Here is a 27,738-nt window from a genome sequence, read left to right as displayed (position 1 = left end):
AAAGTAGTAGGTTAACATGACTATCACTTCTAAATTCAGCCTCGATCTTTTGATTCAGGCCCCCCTGGATATAGACCTCCATATATTATTTTTTCTGCACCTCCATATGTATTTGTCAGAAGTTTGTGATGATGGAACCTTTGTCAAAACCATATAATTTCCACAAACACGGCACTTGCAAAATTCTGCAATAACACCCAATGATTTCAAAAATCCAATAGTTGATTTATGGACAGTAGTTTTCTACAAGGAGAATTTTCGCTGTAAACACAACTGACTCACCTATAATTAAAAGTAATTGCGTGAGAAACCAAGATCTTAAAAATCATGACTACTTTCATCAACGAAAGATGCCGAAAACAAATTACGATATGAAAACAAAACAATGTACAACAAATTTTTAATATATACACGTAACGAGGAAATCCAGAGAAATCATTTAAGTTTCATTGACCGCAATCTGTGGCACAAACAAAATAACGTCACACATCATTGGTGAAAGCCAACGAGTGGAATCGGACATTAGAGTTGACCACATTTCGACAGTGACACTCTATGCTTTAATATCCCCAACAAGCTTCCCTACAAAAAGAATACCATTCAAGAAAGGTAAGCTCACTCATGCAACATTCATGAACACATAACTACATGGGATACCTCAAACACCAACAGTATGTCATCTTTGTGATATCTCTCAAGGCCATCTTCTATTTCTCAAATCATGTTCCTCTTGGAACTGAATGCCAGAATCAATCTTTGGTGCACCTCATCATGAGTATGATGTGATGAGACACTAATTAGCCACATTAGTTTGGTGTACTCACAACGAACATAATCAGCCATAAGCCCACGTAATTGCAAGAAAAGAATCGTAGGCAACGTATCTATGTCTAAAACCTCCTTTAAATCATCCATGTTCATATGAATAGATAAATCCATACCTACAAATGAAAACAAAAAATTATAAATTGTCAAGAATAAAAATCAGATCTTCCAAAACATCTCAAACTCACTAAGAATGAAAATATGCACCTAATGAATTGGAACGACCAAATGATTTAAATTATCACAAGTGACAAAATGTGTACACAATATCTTGCTCTGTCCTTTCAATTTACAATGCTGACACTTCGTCACAGAAGATAATCAAATGGCTCGAAATGCATGTTTCTTCAACTTTCCATAATTTACAGTGGTAACTTCATCAGCAAACAGAATAATTTAAATAAAAAAAAAATCTACCAATATCATCCGGATTTCCCATTAAAACCACGCGACAGAATTCCACACATCTTGAGCAATCCCATTTATTAATCTGTTGATATAATGCCTCACAGCATGAATGGAAGTTCTTTGCGTTCAAAATTCCAACAATGTCGGGATGACCTATTCCAGAGTAGAGATGGGTCGAACTCATTCAGTCCCGTGAACTACTTCATTCATTTCACTCTTTGCCGTGAAGTGTTCAAACGAAGTAGTTCATTTATGAAGCACAGAAGCATGGCGAAGTTGCCCAGTTCGCTGCTCAGCTGCTCCGCCTTGCTCATACAGCCTGCCGGAAGTGCCCTCCCTGGTGGAATAGCAGAACTGTCATCCTCTGCGTTGCTGTCTGCAGTGGCCGTTGGTGCACTCTGTTGTCTTTGATTTGAGCAAAAATGTTAAAGAACTTAAAACTTGAATGGCGACAGAACGCGCCGACGGCCTCTGCAAACAGCAATGCAGAGGGCAACTAAGTTCTGCTATTCCACCAGGGAGGGCAGTGCTGGCGGGCAGTGTGGTCCATCTATCAAGTTTTTGACGCATGTGCAGAATAGTTACAGTGCACTATATACTGCAGAACGGAGGATGTTTTCGCCAATCTGCAACGGCTCACCTGAAGATGACTGGCAGGTACCCAGTCGAAATATCGTACAAGGTATTGAACAATGACGGGCTGCAAGTCAATTCGCCGTGAAAATTTTAAAATTCACATCAGATGCCTTTGCAGGGAGGAGATGGTCTCACATATCCAAATTTTTGAGAAGCTGTGTGGTAAAAGAGCAAAGCTTTGAAGTACTTTAACCTTTTTGCTAAAATTGAAGATGACAGAGTGCAGCAATGGTCGCGGCAAACAACAATGCAGAGGACGACTGAGTTCTGCTATTCCACCATGGAGGGCACTCAGGCAGTGTGGTCCATCTATCAAGTTTTCGACACATGCGCAGAATAGTTACAGTGCACTATATACTGCAGAACAGAGGACATTTTTGCCAGTCTGCGACAGCTCACCTGAAGATGACTGGCAGGTGCCCAGTTGAAATATTGTGCGAGGTATTGAACAATGACCGGTTGCAAGCCCGAAATTTGTTTTAACAATAAAATAGTGCACTTCACAAAACAAAAATATGTAGTATCCTATGATTCATACACACACCCAATTGTAACAATTTGTAGGAATATGAAATGGAATGCTCTTATAGTCTCAGTCATAGGTACAGCAGGTGGCTAACTGGTTTGTTGGTATAAGAGTAGGGAAATGCAGTCTACAAAGGAGGCTGCATACAGAACACTCATGCAAACTATTGTAGAATATTGCTAAAGCATGTGGGACCCTTAGGTATAGGACTGACAGGGCACGTAGAACAGATACAAAGAAGGGCAGCATGAATGATCACATTGTTTGACTCATAGGACAGTGTTGCAACACTTTAAGGTTAGATGCAAACTATCCTGGGGAAACCTGCTTGCAATGTTTCTGCAACCAACTTTAAGTGATGAATGTAGGAAGTGATGGATGTAGAAAGTGCTGAGTGCATGTGGCCCTCCCATAGGGATAACAAAGACAAGGTCAGACTAATTGCAGAGCACACAAAGGCACCTAGACAAGCATTCTTCCCACACTCTGTATGTGAATGAAACAGAACATACACTCAGCCAAGCACTTCTCAGTGGTTTCCAGAGGACATATGCAGATGTAGAATTTTTTCCAGATTCATTGAATCTTCATTCTTTTAGAGTTTTTACAATTCATCTGTTCTCTTTGCATAAGTTCTGTATTACCCTTTAAGTAGTAGTATACACAGTTTCTCTTGGTTTTCATAAGACATTTATTTTTTTCAAACTGACCAACAATTGGTGGACATGAATAACATAAACAGAATCTAAGGTATAGTTCCTCTGTGCCCCTGGTATCACAGTGGTACAACATCCTGTTTCTGTCTTATGTGGCTATGAAATCACACACTTGCACACAAGAAAACAATTGGTTTGATGTTGGAAACAGATAAATCCTAAGTTCTGAACTGTAATTATTCTGAAACTAGTAATTGGATGTTGAAGACTGAAATGTTGTTGAATTAATCTCTGTTCAAACTACAGTAGTAGCAGTGGAAATTAATGTAGTTCCAGTTGAAAAATCAAAGTTGATTTCTCTATAATTAATACAGTTATGAGAAGAGACTACATATGTCATTTAGTGAGGACTTTCTCACAATTCAACTGGGTGAAAACAGAATTACAATATTTTAAATGGTCCCAGAAATATTTGAGGTGAATAACTCTGTGTGATTTGTTAATTTTTCTTGAGACATGATTAATTAAAGGGCAGGTAGTTTTCACATACCTGCATGGCAAGATCTAGCCGAGCTATGTAATTGCCTGCTTGTTGTAGCAGTTGATTTGTCACTGGTATCTCGTGAAAGAGGGAACCTGGCTGATACTTCAACAATCTCACAGCATGTTCTGAAAATTAAATATGACATATGCTAATTGTCAGTATACATTTGAATTAGAGATGTACAGTTTACAACAAATATGAAATGGTGATAGTTAAAGACGGAGTTAGATGAACAATTGAAATGAATGTATTTTTCTTTCGCCTCCCTTCCTGATATCTGCTTTCCTCTCTCTGGAGCTTCCTGCCTATATCTAAGAACTGATGAAACCATTATTTTGTGGAATCAAAATGGAATAAACTGGGAAGAAATACAGATATTAAAACAATTATTTAGGAAAGTAAAAAACAGGTTTAAGTACAAAGTAGCCAAAGTATGTGATAATGTTTGACATTATTGTGTTCTCTTTTACCCGTTATAATTGCTCTACAATGAACACAATATTGCGGAAGTATTAATGAAGAGGGGCTACATTGGGCTGGTCACATAACCAGAATCACAGAGAAGAAATTTGCTTTTATATTACTATCGAAAAGGCCTGAAAACAATAAAAGAAGAGGAAAATAGTGAACAAGGTGGAAATACTACCTTCAAGACAAGATAGAAATATTAAAGGTGGTCACTAGGCACATGCCACATCTAAAGTCACCAAAGTGTTCTAGTCTTTCTCATTTTGTTCTCTTTTGTCTCTTACATTTCTAGTTACTCATTTCTACTAGACTTAGAATGGATTGTGCAACTGGAAGTATATACACTGTTTATTTTCATTATTATTCATATTGTATACATCAATAGCTAGTGCATGCATTGTCCATACAATGCCACTGTACATTTTTTCATCCAAAAAATAAGGTATGTCTGAGAGGAAGTAGTGTTTTGGAAAAAAACTCATGAAAACATTTTTTTCAGGACAAATTTTATTTTTACAAGAAAGAGTATTTCTCAAACCATTTCTCCGCATAGTACGCTACCACTGCCCAGATATTTGTTATAGTGGGAAACAAACTTTTGTGTGAGCTCTTCATAGAAATATTCTGCCAGTAAAGACAGCCACTGCTGAACACCCTTCTTGCATCATGTTCTGCTTGTTGAGCTCCCTCCCAGAGGTGAAACTGTCAATGCTGTCTGATACTGTGAAACATCGACAAAATCTTGGTGCACATTGAAAGCAAAAGAAAAGGAACATTCACTCAAGATATCAAGAAAACCAATTCCCTTGAAGACCTTGCCCCTTCGTCTGGGGTTCAGGCTTGGTGTATATGTTCCACTGTGGAAGGCTTCAACAAACTCAAATCTGACATACAGTAAGAAACTGAGAACCTCCAGTAGTGGAAAAGAAAATTTTAACATATCCCCTTGGTCCCTCTTCTCCAAATTACGTAGTGAACATAATAGATAACACAAAATAAAGGAAAAACAAACATTCATCTGTAGTAGACCAATGCATGATGCACAGAAACATGTAACAGAAAACAATATTTCCATCAGCTTTTGAGTTCTTGCTCTTTTTCTAGTAAAGTTCACACATTCACACACAGACGCCCAAACATGCACTCCTGCAGCTGCTGCAGGACTCCCCGTTTATCATCAATTTTTTAGAACAGTTGTCTGTGCAGATTAATGTGGGGAGAGGGTAGAGAACGATGCATGAGGCAAGGAGGATGTAGTGGCTCAGTGGAACATAGTATTTTTTTTGGTAGATGATCCAGTGGTTAGACAAAAGCAGCACAAAAGATAAAACATATAAGTGACAGAGGGAGAAGGGAGAGGGAAGGAAGGCAAGGAGAGAAAGGTGGAGATGGAGAGGGAGACAGGAATGGGTGAGAGAAAGAGAGAAGATTGCCCACATGGGGGAGTAGAAGGAAGGGTGGTTGTAGATGGCAGTACACAATCTGGATGGGGAAGTAGAGATGTGAACAGAAGAGAGAAGGGGAAAGGTAAGGTGTGGCAGCAGGAAGTGAAAACTCTGGTGAAGGATACAGTTGAGCTTTTCAAGGCCAGGTTGATACTGGGTGATCAGAGGAGTGCTGATCAGTGGCTGGTTTAGGATTACTGTTGCTACAAGAGGATATGTCATAGGATATATGTTTTTGGATCAGCTGGAAGGAGTGTTTATTTGTCAATAAAGGCTTTGCTAAGGTTTTTGATATATAAGGGGCAGTCATATGAAAACTAAATACCCACGACAGTGGGACCATGGAATAGTTTGATTCAAAAGTAATCACCAAACCCATAACACATTTTATCCCACTGGAAGATGAGATGATCAACTCCCATTTCATAGAATGCCATCACCAACTGCCTGGTCCACGACCACACCCTCTCTTCCACTTCCTCATCCCATTGAATCTGATGTCCACACATGTCTCTCTTCAGGTCATCCAAGATCTGAAAATCATACAGTAAATGATCCAGGCTGTATGGAGGATGTTACAGTGTTTCCCAACTAAATATCATTAGGCAGGAAGTGACAGAATTTCACCTCAACTCTGTAAAATAATAAACCAATCATTTGATGAGGGTTGCTTTCCAGACAGACTGAAATATGCTGAAGTTTGTCCAATCTATAAAAATGGAAAATAAGATGATTTAGTAAATTTCTGCCCAGTGTCTATACTTCCAGTTTTCTCTAAAATAGTTGAACGAATAGTATGTAATCAATTAGAAAAGTACGATAAAGAAGGTAATATTATTCTCAATAAACAATACGGTTTTAGGAAGGGATGAAACACTTTACAAGCTGTAAATAAACTAATCTCTAAAGTAAATAAATGCCTCAACAACAAACAAAGTGTATCTGGTATTTTTTGTGACCTCTCAAAGGCATTTGACACAGTAAACCATAAGCTACTGCTCCAAAAATTGGGTACCTATGGCTTCCATGGAAAATCTATAAGATGGTTTTCATTTTATCTCAAAAACGGTCACCAAAGGGTGGTGATACATCAAAAGGGAGAGAAAAGTTGCTCTAGCTGGAAAGAAATACAAGCAGGTGTGCCCTAATGCTCGATATTAGGACCACTTCTGTTCTTATATTACATAAATGACATGCCTAGCAAAGTAAATACAGATACAATACTTTACACAGATGACTCAACTACTGTAGTCTGCTGCAAAAACACTGAAGAATTAGTATGGACCACAAAACAAACTCTACAAGAACTTGAACAGTGGATAAAAAATAATGCTATGAAATTAAATCTTGAAAAAACTCAAATCATACACTTCAGGACCAAACAAACTACTGAATGCATGTCGCAAATAAAATATTCAGGTGAAGAACTGACCACAGTTGATTCTGTAAAATTTCTTGGGATAACTTTAAATAAAAACTTGCAATGGACAGTTTACTGAAGAGATTAAATATTTTTTTTTTTTTTAATCAGAGCAATGGCAGGAACTAATAGTAGACATTCATGCAAACCACTGTTCAAAAGCCTGGACTTCATGACAATCCCTTCCATCTTCATGTATGAAATACTTCTCTTTGAACAGAAAAACTCGCATCTGTTTGAAGGAAATACATTCACACATGCCTATGAAATTAGACATAAATTGAAATACATGCTACCTTGTCACAGACTCACATTATATGAAAATACTCCATATTACATGGCTCTGAAGATCAGAAATAAGATAAGGTCAATACTTGGGAAATCCACACTGAAGACCATTGGCACATACCCGAAAAGTAGATGTTATTTCAGTCTAGAAGAATTTTTAAATGAATAAAAAGGTAATGTTATAGTTTAGAAGAATTCATATATGGGAATGGGGAGTAAGGATACAAGTACAAATGGTATACTTTCAAAGTCATTTAGATGCAAAGTATGCACATTCGCTGTATAGTCATGTTAATATATAGAATTATAGTTTGAATGGCAGTTTGTATTCCATTCAGTACATCCATACTTCATATAGGTGTGTGAAGTCTATGGTAATGATTTGATGAGTTATGAAAAGATTTAAAATATAATGTTGTATTTTTATTATAATAAGCAATGTATGTATTATGTATTTCCTGTAGTATATGAAATACTGTAACAACTTAGGTTAAAGACTGACAAGTTACCAATGTTCTCAATCGAATGATTGTATAAAAACATGTTATGTGACAATAAAGTATCTTATCTTATATAGGCAGTGTGGGGATGGGCATTACCATGCAGCAGGGTGATTGTGCCCAACAGCATTCCTGGGTGTTTTGACTTTATGGCACACCACAGTTTTTGTAATGCACATTGGTTGTGGTTCCACACTCGATGAACAGAGGGCCCCTGCAGTCGAAGAAAGTCACCATGGCCTTACCAAAACTTGTGTGAACAGCTTTTGCTAGCAAAATTAAAAAGGCATTTGAAACCAATTGAGACATCCTCAAAAACATTCAAAAAATATCACTGTTTCCAATTAAATCTGAGGCCCCCAGGCTATGTTTGATCATAAAAGTCCATAAAGAAGATTTTACAGTACACCCAACTGTTAATGCCAGAAATTGGGTAGACTACCAATCAGAAAAATTAATCACATTTATTTAAATAAGTATTACAAACATCTGTCCCAATTCACAATTCATAATGGCACAATTAATTTCAGACCCAACTAACTTATCAGCATTGCTGAATACCACCATTGCAATCATATATATCAAGAACATGTACTCTAACATCCTGACCAACCAGATTGTTAGAATGGTGTCTAACAATTTATACGTGTATAGTGGATGATCCATGGAGGAACTTAATAAGATGCTATGAATGCTTCAGTTGTTGCTCCAGTATGCCTACTTTAAGTTTGGGAATCGCGCTTACATTCAGAACCATGGACTAGTGATACCCCAACCCCCATCTCTCCCTCCCAGCATATTGCCTAGTAAACATTTACATGACAAAAATTTGAATATGATTATGTACAACAGTATCTGTTACATGGCGAGAAAACTAAAAGTTGGTACCACTCCATAGATGATGTTTTGCTGTTATATATGGGTCTAGAAACTGAGTGTGAGATGTTTGACAGACATTTAAATTCACAGCAAGCAAGCATCCAATTTACCATAGAATATAGCAGGGGGTACACTGTCTAGATCTGTTGAGTATGTTGAGGGATAGCACTTTACATTTTGACATTTTTCAAAAACCTTCAACTACAGACACAGTGATACATCAAACTTCTAATCACCTGCAAAATACAAAAAAAGCAGCATCTGAGCATGTCTTTGTCACCTAAGACTTTCAAGTGTGAATATAATTTCATCCAATTCACAGGTTTTTCAAATGGTTATAATGAAAACTATCTCAATAATATTAACAACGAAGTAATAAAAAAGAGGCTGCCACATCTAATAATTCTCGTAGCTTCTCCACAACTTTGGTACCAATAGATACTGACATCAATGAAGGTAAATACCATTGGATACCATATTACAGGACATTGTCAGAACAAGAAGATAGGCAGCTTGTTCAACTGCAGAAGCCCCCTGCTCATTGAGTTTATAGAGCATGCAACCACAATCAGTGCTCACTGCAATGGAAAAACTTTGCAAAAACTGCTCTCTGTCATAAAGTCAAAACACCCAGTAACACTGTCACACAGAATCACCCTGTAGCATGATAACACCTCTCCATACATTGCCATTCGGACGAAGGCTACACTTCAGCAGTTTGGTTGGAAAATACTACAACTGCTCATGTACCTGAAATATCAGGGTCAGCAAATGAAGGTGCCCCAGAACTGTAATTTGGAGGATATACTGTGGTGACTGCTGTCATGACAGCACGCATGCTGTACATCTGCAGGCTGAGTGCATCTCTGCACTGTTAACTGGGCAATAACCAGTCAAAGATGGTCATGGGCACACGTACTAAGCAGGATGTGCTTGGTATGTGTGGAATGAACTGAATTGTGATCTTGCAGTCATTTCAAGAACAACTGAACCTTGGGGATTGCATGATGATAGGTGTATAAAGCACAAGATGTATTGTCATATAATAAAGTTTGCTATGTTATCTTAATGGTCATTTTTAATATCATATGTCTATTCGACACCTAAAAACCACCTGCTGGTTACTGTTCAGCAATGACATTTTTGAGATCTGAACTTGAGGAAGGGACAACCTTTGCTCTTTCCTCAACACCTTCTCCCAGATCCACTTCACCTGGTCCTTCTCAACTCCATGAACCACCTCCCCTACACGTCAGTCTCCAGCTCTCAGATGGCTCCACAAATACATCTGTTCACATGAAATGAAGGAACCATCAATAGTACCACCACTTCGAGAGCTGTTATCAGTTCCATGTCAACAAGTCTCTTCCTTGCAACCTCACCACCTGTGGATGCTACATCCGCAGTGGAAAGCAGGAGTTGTTGAAATGTACTGATCAGTTTTACAGATTCTTTATTGACAGACATTCCTATACACCTCATCTATAAACAGGTTTCCCATGCCATATCCTCCTCTGACACTAGCAAATCTGTAACCATCCACTGATTAGCACTCCTCTGATCACCCACTATCACCCTTGCCTTGAAAAGCTCAACCGCATCCTTCACCAGGATATTGATTACCTTTTGTCATGCCCTGAGATGAGGGATATCTACACAAAATCCCATCCATGTCACCTAAGATAATATTCTGCTGCCCATCCAACCTACAATATATCCATGTGCATCCCTACTCCAATCCTCCTTCCAGTCCTGCACCTCATGCAGCATTCCCTTGTGGCCGACCCAGGCTCAAGACCTGTCCCATACACCCACCCCATAGCTCCTACCACAGTCCAGCCCTCTTGGCCAAGAAAGGTAGTGCCATGTGCGAAGTCAGCCAAGTTATATATCAGCAACGCTGCAATTACTGTACGGGATTCTGTGTGGGCATGACAAGTAACCAACAGTGTACTACCATGAATGACCACTGCTAGACTGTGACAAACCATAAACTTGATCATACAGTTGCTGAACATGATGTGTACCACAACAAAAATGACATCATCAGGTGCTTCACTACACAGGCCATTTGGATATTCCCTTCTAGCAAAATCTCTCTAAGCTAAACAGGTGGGATTCCACTCTCCAGCATGTAACGTATTCTCACAATCCTCCTGGCCTGAACCTCTGCTAACCTGTTTCCCACTGCCTCATCTTACCTTTCCCCTTCTCTCCTCTCTTGACCCACTCCTTCCCCTTAAAATTATGTGTGGCCATCTTCCACCATTCTTTCTCCCTCCCTCTCACATCGACAATCCTCTCCCTTTCTCTCACCTCTCCCCATCTCCTTCTTCATCTCCACCTTCTTCTTCTTTCCTTCTTCCCTCCCCCCTTTCCCTATACCCTCACAGCTCCTTTCATCTTCTTGTGCCACCTTGAGTCATATTTTGAAAGACTTGTTCTCATTATCCCACTATGACCTCCTTATCTTATGCATCCTTCTCTTCCATCATCCCACTTCAGTCTGCCCAGGCAATTGCTCTCTGTAATAGATAATCAACAATTAGTGACTGCAGGAGTATGTATTTGGGTATCTGTGTGTGTGAATTTATGTACTGCTCTGCTAAGGTAAGTGGTTGCCTTTCTCTTATTTTAAATATTATCCCATCCAGCGGAGTGCTGATCAGTGTTTGCTAAAGTTAATGAAAAGGCTGTGTGTGTAAGGATAACTGATCATTTTCTTTTACATAATTTGCTATCCTCCCCCCATGAACATTGGACCTTGCCATTGGTGGGGAGGCTTGCATGCCTCAGCGATACATATAGCCGTACCACAGGTGCAACCACAACCGAGGGGTATCTGTTGAGAGGCTAGATAAACATGTGGTTCCTGAAGAGGGGCAGCAGCCTTTTCAGTAGTTGCAGGAGCAGGGGCGGGGTCTGGATGGTTGACTGATCTGGCCTTGTAACATTAACCAAAATGGCCTCACTATGCTGGTACTGCGAACGGTTGAAAGCAAAGGGAAACTACAGCCGTAAGTTTTCCCGAGGGCATGCAGCTTTACTGTATGATTAAATGATGATGGCATTCTCTTGGGTAAAATATTCTTGAGGTAAAATAGTACCTCATTTGGATCTCCAGGTGGGGACTAGTCAGGAGGACGTTGTTATCAGGAGAAAGAAAAATGGCGTTCTATGGATCGGAGTGTGGAATGTCAGATCCCTTAATTGGGCAGGTAGGTTAGAAAATTTAAAAAGGGAAATGGATAGGTTAAAGTTAGATACAGTGGGAATTAGTTAAGTTCGGTGGCAGGAGGAACAAGACTTTTGGTCAGGTGAATACAGGGTTGTAAATACAAAATTGAATAGGGGTATTGCAGGAGTAGGTTTGATAATGAATAAAAAAATAGGAGTGCGGGTAAGCTACTACAAACAGCATAGTGAACACATTATTGTGGCCAAGATAGACAAGAACCCCACACCTACCACAGTAGTGCAAGTTTATATGCCAACTAGCTCTGCAGATGATGAAGAGATTGATGAAACATAAGATGAAATAAAAGAATTATTCAGATAGTGAAGGGAGACGAAAATTTAATTGTCATGGGTGACTGGAATTCGATAGTAGGAAAAGGAAGAGAAGGAAATGTAGTAGATGAATATGGATTGGGGGTAAGAAATGAAAGAGGAAGCTGCCTGCTAGAATTCTGTACAGAGTATAACATAATCATAGCTAACACTTGGTTCAAGAGCCATGAAATTAGGCTGTGTACATGGAAGAGGCCTGGAGATACTGGAGGGATTCAGATAGATTATATAATGGTAAGACAGAGATTTAGGAACCAGATTTTAAACTGTAAGACATTTCCAGGGACTGATGTGGACTCTAACCACAATCTATTGGATATGAAGTGTCGATTAAAACTGAATAAACTGCAAAATGGTGGGAATGTAAGGAGATGTGACCAGGATAAATTGACTACACCAGAGGTTGTAGAGAGTTTCAGGGAGAGCATAAGGTAACAATTGACAGGAATGGGGGAAAGAAATACAGTAGGAGAAGAATGGGTAACTTTGAGTGATGAAATAGTGAAGGCAACAGAGGATCAAATACGTAAAAAGATGAGGGGTAGTAGAAATCCTTGGGTAACAGAAGAGATATTGAATATAATTGATGAAAAGAGAAAATATAAAAATGCAGTAAATGAAGCAGGCAAAAAGGAATACAAACATCTCAAAAATGAGATCAACAGGAAGTGCAAAATAGCTAAGCAGGGATGGCTAGAGGACATATATAAAGATGTAGAGGTATATCTCACTAGGGGAAGATAGATACTGCCTACAGGAAAATTAAAGAGACCTTTGGAGAAGAAAGAACCACTTGCATGAATATCAAGAGCTCAGATGGAAACCCATTTCTAAGCAAAGAAGGGAAAGCAGAAAGATGGAAGGAGTGTATAGAGGGTCTGTACAAGGGCGATGTACTTGAGGACAATATTATGGAAATGGATGAGGATGTAGATGAAGATGAAATGGGAGATAAGATACTGCGTGAAGAGTTTGACAGAGCACTGAAAGACCTTAGTTGAAACACGGCCCAAGAGTAGACAACATTCCATTAGAGCTACTGACAGCCTTGGGAGAGCCAGCCCTGATAAAACTCTACCATCTGGTGAGCAAGATGTATGAGACAGGCGAAATACCCTGAGACTTCAAGAATAATGTAATAATTTCAGTCCTAAAGAAAGCAGGTGTTGACAGATATGAAAATTACCGAACTATCAGTTTAATAATTCATGGTTGCAAAATACTAACATGAATTCTTTACAGACAAATGGAAAAACTGGTAGAAGCCGACCTCAGGGAAGATCAGTTTGGATTCCTTAGAAATATTGGAACATGTGAGGCAATACTGATCATACGACTTATCTTAGAAGATAGATTAAGGAAGGCAAACCTAAGTTTCTAGCATTTGTAGATTTAGAGAAAGCTTTTGACAATGTTGACTGGAATACTCTCTTTCAAATTCTGAAGGTGGCAGGGGTAAAATACAGGGAGTGAAAGGCTATTTACAATTCATACAGATGCCAGATGGCAGTTATAAGAGTCAAGGGGCCTGAAAGGGAAGCAGTGGTTGAGAAGGGAGTGAGAGAGGGTTGTAGCCTATCCCCAATGTTATTCAATCTGTATACTGAGCAAGCAGTAAAGGAAACAAAAGAAAAATTCAGAGTAGGTATTAAAACCTATGGAGAAGGAATAAAAACTTCAAGGTTCACCAATGACATTGTAATTCAGTCAGAGACACAAAAGGGCAAGGAAAAGCAGTTGAACGGAATGGACAGTGTCTTGAAAGGAGGATATAAGATGAACATCAACAAAATCAAAATGAGGATAATGGAATGTAGGCGAACTAAGTCAGGTGACGCTGAGGGAATTAGATTAGGAAATGAGACACTTAAAGCAGTAAATGAGTTTTGTTATTTGGGGAGCAAAATAACTGATGATGGTTGAAGTAGAGAGGATATAAAATGTAGACTGGAAATGGCAAGGAAACCATTTCTGTAGAAGGGAAATTTGTTAACACTGAGTATATATTTAAGTGTCAGAAAGTCGTTTCTGAAATTATTTGTATGGAGTGTAGCCATGTATGGAAGTGAAACATGCACGATAAATGGTTTGGACAAGAAGAGAATAGAAGCTTTCGAAATGTGGAGCTTCAGAAGAATGCTGTAGATGCATGGATCACATAACTAATGAGGAGGCATTGAATATAATTGGGGAGAAGAGAAATTTGTGGCACAACTTGACTAGAAGAAGGGGTCAGTTCATAGGGCATATTCTGAGGCATCAAGGGATCACCAGTTTAGTATTGGAGGGCAGCGTGGAGGATGAAAGTCTTAGAGAGAGACCAAGAGATGAATATACTATGCAGATTCAGAAGGCTGTAGGTTGCAGTAGGTACTGGGAGGTGAAGAAGCTTGCACAGGATAGAGTAGCATGGGCAGTTGCATCAAACCAGTCTCTGTACTGAAGACCACAACAACAACAATTTGCTATCAAATGTACAGTTCAGTTTTAGAAGTGGTTTAACAACTGAAAATGCTATATTCTCTTTGCTCTGTGAGGTACTGGATGTATTAAACAAAATGTTTCAAACGCCAGGCATCTTTTTTGATTTAACTAAGGGTGTTCGATTGTATTGATCACAGAATATTGCTCCAGAAGTTGGACCATTATGGAATGTGGGGAGTGGCTCACAATTGGATCACCTCTTACTTTAGCGACAAACAACAAAAGGTTGTTACCCACAGTTTGGAGAATGACTATGTTGTGGGATCTGAGTGGGGCTTGGTTAAATGGGGTGTGCCCCAGGGATTGGTGCTGGGGCCACTCCTGTTCCTTATTTATATGAAATTTGTGCCCTCCAGTGACTCTAAAATATTTCTGTTTGCTGATGACACTATCTCTGTAGTAAGGGATGTTGTGATCAACATTTGCACTGTTTCAAATAGTGCATTTCTTGACATACATTCATGGCTTGTAGAAAATAAACTAACGAAGTCCAACAAAACCTGACATTTTAATTTCATAGAATGGGCATATAATTAGTGAAACTGAATAGTTCAGATTTCTAGGTGTTCAGATAGATAGTAAACAGTCATGGAAACCCCACATTCAGGATCTTGTTCAAAGACTTACTGCTGCCATTTTTACTGTTGTAACGGTATTTGAAGTAAGAGATAGTTCGGCACGAAAAGTAGTTTACTTTGCTTATTTTCATACACTTACGACAAATGGTATTATATTCTGGGGTAACTCTTCCCCTTCTCAAAAGATATTTTTGGCTCACAAATGGGTGGCTTGGGCAATAACTGGCATAAGTTCACAAACCTCTTGTTGACCCTGTTCATTAGTCTCAGTATTCTGACATTGGCCTCTCAATGTATGTTTTCTTTACTATCATTTCATATTAACAATATCAGCTTATTCCCAAGATTTAGCAGCTTTCACTCAGTTAGTAGTAGGTGGAAATCCAATCTGCATTTGGATGGCACTACCTTGACTCTTGTGCAGACAGATGTGCAGTATACTGCCGCATCCATTTTCAATAAGCCACCACAAGTATTCAAAAATATTAGCAGTAATCCACACACTTTCAAATCAAAACTGAAGAGTTTTCTCATGGGTCACTCCTTCCATTCTGTCGAAGATGTCCTTGAAAAATTAAGCTGATTCCTGTGTTATACTCTTGACTGTGTTTACATAAACTTATGGCTTGTCTTTTTTTGGGTTCATAAACATTTTATTTTATCTGTTATTACTTTCATGTTGTAATTTCATGCTCTGACACGTTCCATGTCCTTGGAAAGTTGCTCCTCAATTTGGTCCTACGGAACCAGATGCATAAAATAAAATAAATCATGAGCCTGAAAACAAAATATGGTAAAATCAACAAGGTCTCATACTTTACATATCTTGGAGAATTCATCAAACTGACAGGCCTCGAAAAAATCTCACAGAAAAATACCCCCAGAAAAGTCAAAAAACATTAGTGTAAGCCCAAAAACTCTACAACAAAAAATCCATGTCAAGACAGATAAAAATTCGGCAATACAACATAGTCACAAAAACACTGATGCTTAGCATTAAACACAAACTCGGAGAAATCAAAAATGAAGAAAGAAAGATCATTAGGAAAATTTTAGGAACAAGTCATATCCAAGATTGTTACAGGCTACAATCGATCAAAACAACAGAAAAGTTTTCAAACATTGAAACTGACATTAAGAAAAGGTAAGTGAAATTATTTGGTCATCTCAACTGATTAACAGAAAAGCGGTTGACAAAAAGGATAATAGATTATGTAAAATGACTTAAGAACTCAACATCAGAGCAACCAGAACAAAAACGGTAGGGTCCAAAGTGGTTGGAAGAATGTAAACAAGCCTTCTCAGTAATGTCTTCCATTTATTGGGAGCATTTGCTAGTAATAATAATAATAATAATAATAATAATGGTAATAATATTTATCTGAAACTATATTATGCAAAGAAACTGCAACTAGCCCTGACAAAGAAGTCTAGGGCATGAATTACACTGGCTTTACCACGTCATTTAGGGGAATACTGCAAAAAGCTCGAGTTTTATTGGTTATATTGGATTCATTATCACTTCCACAGAGCCTTACATTTAATTCAGATGTTCTCCTGACATTATGATCTACCAAGGTCATTGGAATGACTCCTTACCCTCTCCCTTAAAACCCACATCCTTTCATCTTTCCCTCTCCTTCCCTCTTTCCTGACGAAGCAACCGTTGGTCGCAAAAGCTAGAATTTTGTGTGTGTGTTTGTGTTTGTTTGTGTGTCTATCGACCTGCCAGCGCTTTTCTTTGGTAAGTCTCATCATCTTTGTTTTTAGATATATTTTTCCCACGTGGAATGTTTCCCTCTATTATATTCATGTTATTATTATTATTATTATTAAATAATCGAAAATCCAGGATGGAATGTAACAATATTATGAAAAGGAAATATGCTACTCACAATATAACGGAGATGCTGAGTTGCAGACAGACACAACAAAAAGACTCTCACAACTGAAAAAACTGTGTGTGTTGATTTTTATTTAATTCCTCCAAGTAATCAAATGTCTTTTCAAGCACAATTAAAAATATGATACCCTAGAAAATGTAAGTGTCACAAAGTATTTGGGTCTATAGGTTCAGCAAGACAAAGTGGGACACACATGTAAATAACTTGTCTAGAAAACTATCAGCTGTGTGCTATGGTCTAAGAATTTTAAAGGCTACAACAAGCAAAACAACAGTACATCTATCTTCCCACATTTATACCCTGCAAGCCACCCAACGGTGTGTGACAGAGGGCAGTTTACGTACCACTGTCATTACCTCCCTTTTCTGTTCCAGTCGCGTATGGTTCGCAGGAAGAACGACTGTCTGAAAACCTCCGTGTGCGCTCGAATCTCTCTAATTTTACATTCGTGATCTCCTCGGGAGGTATAAGTAGGGGGAAGCAATATATTCGATACCTCATCCAGAAACGCACCCTCTTGAAACCTGGCGAGCAAGCTACACCGCGATGCAGAGCGCCTCTCTTGCAGAGTCTGCCACTTGAGTTTGCTAAACATCTCCGTAATGCTATCACGGTTACCAAATAACCCTGTGACGAAACACACCACTCTTCTTTGGATATTCTCTATCTCCTCCGTCAACCCGATCTGGTACGGATCCCACACTGTTGAGCAATACTCAAGTACAGGTCGAAAGAGTGTTTTGTAAGCCACCTCCTTTGTTGATGGACTACATTTTCTAAGGACTCTCCCAATGAATCTCAACCTGGTACCCGCCTTACCAACAATTAATTTTATATGACCATTCCACTTCAAATCATTCCGCATGCATACTCCCAGATATTTTACAGAAGTAACTGCTACCAGTGTTTGTTCCGCTATCATATAATCATACACTAAAGGATCTTTCTTTTTATGTATTCGCAGTACATTACATTTGTCTATGTTAAGGTTCAGTTGCCACTCCCTGCACCAAGTGCCTATCTGCTGCAGATCTTCCTGCATTTCGCCACAATTTTCTAATGCTGCAACTTCTCTGTATACTACAGTATCATCCGCGAAAAGCCGCATGGAACTTCCGACACTATCTACTAGGTCATTTATATATATTGTGAAAAGCAATGGTCCCATAACACTCCCCTGTGGCATGCCAGAGGTTACTTTAAGGTCTGTAGACGTCTCTCCATTGATAACAAATTGCTGTGTTCTGTTTGCTAAAAACTCTTCAATCCAGCCACACAGCTTGTCTGATATTCAGTAGGTTCTTACTTTGTTTCTCAGGCAACAGTGCGGAACTGTATTGAACGCCTTCCGAAGTCAAGGAAAATGGCATCTACCTGGGAGCCTATATCTAATATTTTCTGGGTCTCATGAACAAATAAAGCAAGTTGGGTCTCACACGATCACTGTTTCCAGAATCCATGTTGATTCCTACAGAGTAGATTCTGGGATTCCAAAAAACGACATGATACTCGAGCAAAAAACGTTTCTAAAATTCTACAACATATCGACGTCAGAGATATAGGCCTATAGTTTTGCACATCTGCTCGACAACCCTTCTTGAAGACTGGGACTACCTGTGCTCTTTTCCAATCATTTGGAACCTTCCGTTCCTCCAGAGACTTGCAGTACACGGCAGTTAGAAGGGGGGCAAGTTCTTTTGTGTACTCTGTGTAGAATCGAATTGGTATCCCATCAGGTACAGTGGACTTTCCTCTGTTGAGTGATTCCAGTTGCTTTTCTATTCCTTGGACACTTATTTAGATGTCAGCCATATTTTCGTTTGTGCGAGGATTTAGAGAAGGAACTGCAGTGCGGTCTTCCTCTGTGAAACAGCTTTGGAAAAAGGTGTTTAGTATTTCAGCTTTATGCGTGTCATCCTCTGTTTCAATGCCATCATCATCCCAAAGTGTCTGGATATGCTGTTTCGATCCACTTACTGATTTAAAGTAGCACCAGAACTTCCTAGGATTTTCTGTGAAGTTGGTACATAGAATTTTACTTTCGAATTCACTGAATGCTTCACGCGTAGCCCTTCTTATGCTAACTTTGACATAATTTAGCTTCTGTTTGTCTGAGAGGTATTGGCTGCGTTTAAACTTGGAGTGAAACTCTCTTTGCTTTTTCAGTAGTTTCCTAACTTTGTTGTTGAACCACGGTGGGTTTTTCCCGTCCCTCACAGTTTTACTCGGCACGTACCTGTCTAAAACGCATTTTACAATTGCCTTGAACTTTTTCCATAAACACTCAATATTGTCAGTGACGGAACAGAAATTTTCATTTTGATCTGTTAGGTAGTCTGAAATCTGCCTTCTATTACTCTTGCTAAACAGATAAACCTTCCTCCCTTTTTTTATATTCCTATTAACTTCCATATTCAGGGATGCTGCAATGGCCTTATGATCACTGATTCCCTTTTCTGCACTTACAGAGTCAAAAAGTTCGGGTCTGTTTGTTATCAGTAGGTCCAAGATGTTATCTCCACGAGTCAGTTCTCTGTTTAATTGCTCAAGGTAATTTTCGGATAGTGCACTCAGTATAGTGTCATTCGATGCTCTGTCCCTACCACCCGTCCTACTAAACATCTGAGTGTCCCATACTTCAGCCGTACTATGCACAGTTCCTCTCACTAGTCTGATATGGGATCGTTTTCTGGGGATACTCAACTCACAGGGTGAAGGCTTTTAGAATGCAAAGAAAAAAAAAAAAGCTCTAAGAATAATATGTGGCCTTAAAAAGATGGAGTCCTGTAAATCCCATTTTACTGAGCTTGGTATTCTAAATGTTCCAAGTTTATTCATTTACGAAACTATCTTGTTTACTAGGGACTACCTCCTGAAAACAGGCAAACTGCTACAGAACAAAAATGTACACAACTATAGTATCAGAGGGAAATCAAACATACATGAAAAATATCACAGAACATCCACCTGTCAGAGGAGCATAATTAACATTGGTGTAATACTACACAATAAGATACCAGAGGAAATAAAAAATGCTACTCATCCAATATTAAAAGCTAAACTAAAGGCATTTCTAATAAAGCACCGTTTCTATTCTGTCAGAGAATTTCTGAATACGTAGCAAAATTAATTGTTATAGGTGCCTACTTTTAATTTGCCTAGTATTTTGCTAATACTATGTATTATTGTAACTTGTCTTTGACCTGTCCAATATCAATTGTACAATTTGTGCCGTATGATAAAACTGGACCAATAAAAAATCAAATCAAATCAAATTAATGCTTTCGGCCATTAAGGCCTCTGTCAACAATAGACAACACACACACACACACACACACATTTTAATCTTTCTAGCAGCCTTTTGATTGTGCCTGTCTGCAGACTGAGCACCTCCTTTAGGCAGTGAGTAGCAATTTGTCCTGTTCATAATATTATTGTTATTTCATCCCAGACTTCCCATTCTTCTATTCTGAAGTCAGGTTTTTCTTGGGGTTCCATTAGTTGTATGACCTTCTGGTATTATGGTACATGCAAGACCACATCCGTGTGAGGGGTTACAATAATATTTTATTTTCTGAAATTAAATCATATGATTCATGTTATTAAAGAGTTTGGAAACAGAAAATGCCAACAGGATAATTTTTCCTGATTGGCTCTGACGGGGCTTGATACGAGGAGATACACACCTTTCTTGGCAGAGAGTTACTTATAGAACACAATCCAAGAGACAATCAGTCTCAGAAAATTGGGACATTGTTCCAACTCTGGCTAACTTCTCAACATTTTTTTCGAAAAGAACGGCACATGTATTCGTTTAGAAATTACTTGTTTATCTCAATATGTAAATCATATACTAATTACAAATATTGGGTTCTTATGAAATCAGTACTCTATCTCTGTTAGTAATTTTTATTAGCATCCAAAGCAATGCAAACCTCCACCCATTTTATACATTTCCTATCACAAATGTACTTCAGCCTGCAGAAGACACAAACAGTCTCTTTGGAAAATGATGGCTCTATTAAAACTTTAACTCATATGCTGAGCTTCATCTGCACGTTCTGTGTGGTGTTGACTAGTGGAAGGAGCAATTTTCTGTCACATAGTTTTAATTTTAAAGATTAAATGTGATTTAAAGTGTATAAAAACATACCATACCTTTGTCTGAAATTGTTTCCTTTGAGTAAAACCCTCCTTTTACATTTTTCACAGGTACTGGGCACACAAAGCCTTGTTCTTCTGTGTGGAATAAGATAATCTCAGAGTAGTCATTTTTTTTAAAAATATATGCATCAGTAACACTGAATTTCTTACAAGTGTTTGAATACTCTCACTTTTTGTAATATATAGAACAATGAAAAAGAAGCACTGACACATCGCAAGTATTGATTCAGTCTAGCAATTACTTTTATTGCTTTGAATAACACTTCACTTTTCATAATATTTTTTAAAGTTTTGTACATCCTTTAATTAAAACTACATTTCAATTAACATTAACTGCAGTGGTAAAAAAGCAATCAAAAGGATACTATGTGAAATAAGATAGTAGCCATAAATCATTGCTTCAAAAAATTGGGGACAGCACCAGAAATACAACTCAAGATGAAGCTTAGGGAAGGTAATTTACAGAGTAGCTGTGTTACAGATCATAGATAAGCAGTCAGTGAATGCTAAGGACTTTTTGAAATGGGAGATATGACATTCTAAAATAGGTTCTACTCACTAAACAAGGCAAAAGATGGAAGTGTATAAGTTATTGTGAGATTGCCTGACATACTGCAGATTAGCAATAAAGTAATGGACTGTAATGTCTAACTCTACTCAACACTATTCATGTGATAAAAGTAATCTCTTACTTTAATTCTAGTGCATATATTATCTGTGTTAGTACAGTTGTATAATGTACACAAATAGTGGCTAAAATTCAGTTAGATCTGGAATAACCAACAGTAGTGACTGGAACCTAAAAGTAAGTGGCAAGATATGGAAGTTCAAAAACCAATGTTTTTCCTTTGAGACATAAGAAGAAGAAAAAGCAAGTGAGCGAAATATTAGAATAATTAGAAATATGATGAAGAGAATGCCAAAGATGGCCAAGGAAGCTGCAATAAACATATGACTGCGCAGAACCAAAACATTCACAAAAATCTGTAAAATAATTCCTTGAATCATGAGAACTTTTAAAGGTGATAATTTTTACATAATATCACCATGTCTGTATACATCCCAGATGCTATTGAGGAAAACAGAATGATCAGGACTACAGTAATGATATACTCTCAAGTCATTTTCAAAATGTTGATTGGACTGAGGTTTGCATTTTAGAAACAGTGAAGATCAATAAAATAAACCTTAGACCCTTACAAGTATGAGAGCACTGTAGAGAATTTAAAAATGTTGGTGAAAATAGAAAATATATTAGCAATATTTTTTATCATAAATCAGTGTGTATTGAGTAACAGCTGTAAAAACAATAATAATTGTGCAGAGCTGATAAACACTCAAATTATTAAATTTCCATTGCAAGGAGAAAGGAAAATATGGGCAGCAGGAGAAAGAAAGGGGAAGTAGTAAAATGCAAAATTGTCTAGTAGATGTCTTAAGTGGTGGTTAAAAAAACTGGCTCTCATCCATGAAAAGAAAAAGTGAAACACTGTACTGAGGACTTGGTATTACATTAGGTGTAGAACTCAATTTCAACAATGAAAACTATGAATCCAATGGCATAATACTGCAGAAAAGTAATAACTGTATGTTTGTAACATTCTACAGAAAGTATAGCATGAAAAATATACATTACCCAAGTACAGAAGAAGTTCAGTCTGTCCATCAATAGCTAATGTGTCAGTAGAGTCCAGTGAATTTATAACTTTCAAGACATATCCATGGCACCAAATGTCTGCCTCTTCATCCACATGTTTCACCTGTATTCAGTCATAGTTAGATGCTTTTTAAAAAATAATGAAATAATATCATTAGATAATAATTATAGACTACATGTTAACTGCAAAGAGAAAAATGCAGCAATAATGCTTAATTAAGAGCTTATTTACTAGTTTTGTTGAAATATTTTATTTATATGTTGTTATGAAATTACCTTCAGGAATTGAAATGTATAGTACTGTCAATAGACTCATATAAAAGTGCTGTGACACAACCTAGCATTTAGAACCAATAATTCCTTCATCTAGGAGGGGAGAGGAATTGGTTGGGGAAGATTAAAAAGGGAAGACTAGGTTACTCAGAGTTCAAGATGAGAGGGACCCATCTGTGGTGTGGATTAGGGTAGGCAAAGATGAAGGAGGAGGCAACAGAGAGATATGGTCAGAGATAATACATTGGTAAGCATTGTGCCAAATGAAGCCTAGAGAAAAGTGAAGATGCATTAGGGAGAAGATAGATGAATATTGTTTGGTAAGAAAATAAAATAAAAAGTTTAAATCATTTACTACAAAGTATGAAAAATGAGAGGCAAGGACATCTTAAGGGAGTTTAAGTCCACAAGAGTGCAAAGATGTGTTGGAGGGAAAGATCCCATTTCCAGGGGGCTAATATAGGTGGAAGAATCCAGATAGTGTGTAGCAGTCAGTCAGGCTGTGGAGCGCATTCAGAAACTCGGTACTGGTTGCCCTTAAGGTGGATAGCTCTTCAGTGTCATTTCACACACTTAGTCAATTTGGTAGTGGTTATACCTATATAAAATACTGTGCAGTGAACACACATTGGTTGATGAACAACATGCATTGTTTTCCAAGTGGCTGTGCCTTTGATGTTGTAGGGGAAAATGGCATAGTGTGCTGTCATCATGGTTCCCATAACACTGCCCATGTTTTGTTTATAGGTGTGCCTGTCAAAAGTGAAGCAGTTATGGGTAATGATGAAATTGGGTAGAGTGACAAATAACAATGTTTTAGGCTTCAGCTGGCAGTTGGAAGAGGTAGTATTTAAAGGCTGAGAGGCTGTGTATATGTGAGATGCTTGAGTAAACTGAGGTAGCGTCAATGGACTATGGGGAGGGTTCCAGATGGAAGAGAGGTGGGAATGAATTTGAGATGATCCAGGAAGAGACTTGTGTCTGTAGTGTGGGACAGTGGGCTTTATGTGATGGGTTGGAGGTGCTGGTCAACAAGGGCTGAGATGCTGCTGGACAGGGATTTAAAGCCAGGTATTATGGTATGAGCAAATGGTTCTATTTGTGTATTTTGGGTCATCAGTAGAAGAAGGAGCTGCATGGCTCAGGGGTGTAAAGAGTTTTGTAGAAGCTGTTGTGAAGGTTAAACAATTCTGCTCACCACTGAACTTCTCAACATGTACATCAACAACTTCTCCAAGATGTAGTCTCCGGCAGCAACCCGAAATATCTTATTCCCAAACAAATCTCTCAGTCAGAATCCTCTTTTCATCCTCTGACTAATACACTCCTCATTTTCAGAAACACTCTGCTTATCATCCAGTACCATCCAGGTGTTGAATGCCTCAATACTTTACTCTGCCAGGGCTATGAGTTTCACAAGTCAAACAATGAAACAAGGTGCCCTCTTTCTGAATCACCACCAACAGCACCAACTGTCACCTTCCATCACCCTCCTCCCCACTCTCTCCAGCCCCCCCCCCCTCCTGTACCATCCTAGTTAGTTAAACTTTATGACATTCCCAAACAATTATCATGTAAAATAAAGGGAGGCAACCACTAAATTATAGCTGAATGATCTGTGGCACATAGAAAAATGCACTAGAGAATGGTATTTATACTAGTTTTTGGGCTCTCGCTCCTTCTCTAGCAAAAATACATGCACTCAAACACACAAACATCCAAGTGCACATGACTGCGGCTGCTGCAAGACTACCTCGAAGTTTCCCACCCGTGCAATCACTCCACTGCAAAACCTGCCAACTACTCCAGCCCCACCATTGGTTGTTTGCTATACCAAATGTGCTGTTTGGATCCTCCCACACAATGCTAGTTTCACTGAATCTGGAAAATGGGAACTTGCCCTCTAACTCGTTGCTAAATCCGGCACTCTGCTGCACTTAATCTCTGTTAACATATTGCCCTCTATGTGTTCACACAAGAGTATATTTGCTAAGAGTCATCTGGCACCTTTTCCTTGGTGTTTTGGCAGATATTTTGCATTGCATTGGTCATCTCTTTTAGCCAAAATATATTATTACTTCTCACTTTGTCCTTATCTCCTCTGGACTTAAGATGGTACAGTGCTTATTGTCTTGGGGTCTGGGTAACTTTCCCTTCCTTCTCGATCTAACCTTCTCTCTTCCTTGATGAAGGGCTCTTCAGGTATCTACATCTCCATCTGCAATTCACAGTTAAGTGCCTGGCAGAGGGTTCTCTGAACCACCTTCAGAATATTTCTCCACTGTTCCACTCTCTAAAGTGTGTGGTAGAAATGAACACACAAATCTCTTTGTACAAGTTCTGATTTCTCTTCTTTTATTGGTTGGCTGATTTCAAGGAGGAGACCAAACAGTGAGGTCATCAGTCCCATTGGATTAGGCAAGGAAGTTGGCCATGCCCTTTCAGAGGAGCCATCCCAGCATTTGCCTCAGACAATTTAGGGAAATCACAGAAAACCTAAATTAGGATGGCCGGACGTGGATTTGAACCATTGTCCTCCTGAATGCAAGTCCATTGTGCTAACCCCTGTGCCACCTTGCTTGGTCTTATTTTATTATGATGATCATTTCACCATATGTAGATTGGTGACAGTAAAATATTTTCACATTCAGGGGAGAAAGTCGATGACTGAAACTTGGTCAAAAGATCTCACCACAATAAAAAAAAAACACCTTTCTTTTATTAATTGTCATCCCAACTTGCTTATCACCTGTGACACTCTCTGTGCCCAACATCAACTCTATCTGGTAAGAATCCCATATAGCACAGCAATACTCTAGCAGTGGATGAACAAGTATAGTGTGGACAGTCTCTTTAGTATACCTGTTGCATCTTCTTAGTGTTCTGCCAATAAAATGAAGTCTTTGGTTTGCCTTCCCCACAACATTATCTATGTGCTCATCTCAACTTCAGTTGTTCATAATTGTAATTTCTAGGTATTTAGTTGAATTGACGGCCTTTAAATTTGCATGGTTTTTAGTGTAATGAAAATTTAGTGGATTTCTTTTTGAACTCATGTAAATGACCTCATATTTTTACTTATTGAGAGACAACTGCTACTTTTTGCACTGTTCAGATGCCATGTCTAAGTCATTTTGCAATTGGTTTTGATGTTCTGGTGACTTTACTAGACAGCAAATGACAGCATCAGCTGCAAAAAATCTAAGAGGGCTGCTCAGATTATCTCTTAAATCATCTTTGTTAGTTCCAAAAGCTACATAGTTTGACATGTTTCCTTTTATTTGCATTTATCAGCAGAACAATATATTTCACACTCTGAAGTTAACTACTGGCCAGCAATTCTGTCTCATAATTTTGTTTATTTTTCCAGGTTGAATTTTATTTTTATATGTATAGCTATACCCCCGTAAACCATGGACCTTGCCGTTGGTGGGGAGGCTTGCATGCCTCAGTGATACAGATGGTCATACCGTAGGTGAAACCACAACTGAGGGGTATCTGTTGAGAGGCCAGACAAACGTGTGGTTCCTGAAGAGGGGCAGCAGCCTTTTCAGTAGTTGCAGGGGCAACAGTCTGGATGATTGACTGATCTGGCCTTGTAACACTAACCAAAACGGCCTTGCTATGCTGGTACTGCAAACAGCTGAAAGCAAGGGGAAACTACAGCCGTAATTTTTCCCAAGGGCATGCAGCTTTACTGTAAGGTTAAATGATGATGGCGTCCTCTTGGATAAAATATTCCGGAGGTAAAATAGTCCCCCACTCAGATCTCCGGGCGGGGACTACTCAAGAGGACGTCGTTACCAGGAGAAAGAAAACTGGCGATCTATGGATCGGAACATGGAATGTCAGATCCCTTAATAGGGCAGGTAGGTTAGAAAATTTAAAAAGGGGAATGGATAGGTTGAAGTTAGATATAGTGGGAATTAGTGAAGTTTGGTGGCAGGAGGAACAAGACTTTTGGTCAGGTGAATACAGGGTTATAAATACAAAATCAAATAGGGGTAATGCAGGAGTAGGTTTAATAACGAATAAAAAAATAGGAGTGCAAGTAAGCTACTACCAACAGCATAGTGAATGCATTATTGTGGCCAAGATAGACACAAGGTCCATGCCTACTACAGTAGCACAAGTTTGTATGCCAACTAGCTCTGCATATGAAGAAATTGATGAAATGTATGATGAGATAAAAGAAATTATTCAGGTAGTGAAGGGAGACGAAAGTTTAATAGTCATGGGTGACTGGAATACGAGAGTAGGAAAAGGGAGAGAAGGAAACATAGTGGGTGAATATGAATTGGGGGAGAGAAATGAAAGAGGAAGCCGCCTGGTAGAATTTTGCACAGAGCATAACTTAATCATAGCTAACACTTGGTTCAAGAATCATAAAAGAAGGTTGTATACATGGAAGAGTCCTGGAGATTCTAGAAGGTATCAGATAGATTATATAATGGTAAGACAGAGATTTAGGAACCAGGTTTTAAATTGTAAGACATTTCCAGGGGCAGATGTG

The 27,738-nt window shown here is 38.6% G+C and overlaps 1 protein-coding gene across 6 annotated transcripts in view; it reads right to left on the bottom strand.

Annotated features, from left to right (window-relative positions):
- The window catches only part of LOC124615780 (hydroxylysine kinase), a 219,432-nt gene that overhangs the window by 35,059 nt on the left and 156,635 nt on the right, over positions 1-27,738 (bottom strand). For 4 of the 6 annotated variants that reach the window (XM_047143889.1, XM_047143890.1, XM_047143885.1 and 1 more), the window contains exons 3-5: positions 22,932-23,055; positions 21,290-21,370; positions 3,602-3,720 (exon numbers count right to left, since the gene is read on the bottom strand). In XM_047143889.1, coding sequence (XP_046999845.1) covers positions 3,602-3,720; positions 21,290-21,370; positions 22,932-23,055 — 324 coding nt within the window. The remainder of the gene's footprint in view (positions 1-3,601; positions 3,721-21,289; positions 21,371-22,931; positions 23,056-27,738) is intronic. The other 2 variants (XM_047143887.1, XM_047143891.1) reach the window with 2 other exon arrangements.

The sequence above is a fragment of the Schistocerca americana genome, chromosome 5, assembly GCF_021461395.2.
Source record: "Schistocerca americana isolate TAMUIC-IGC-003095 chromosome 5, iqSchAmer2.1, whole genome shotgun sequence".
NCBI classification, from domain to species: Eukaryota; Metazoa; Arthropoda; class Insecta; order Orthoptera; family Acrididae; genus Schistocerca; species Schistocerca americana.
This window is presented reverse-complemented; position numbering and strand designations above follow the sequence as displayed.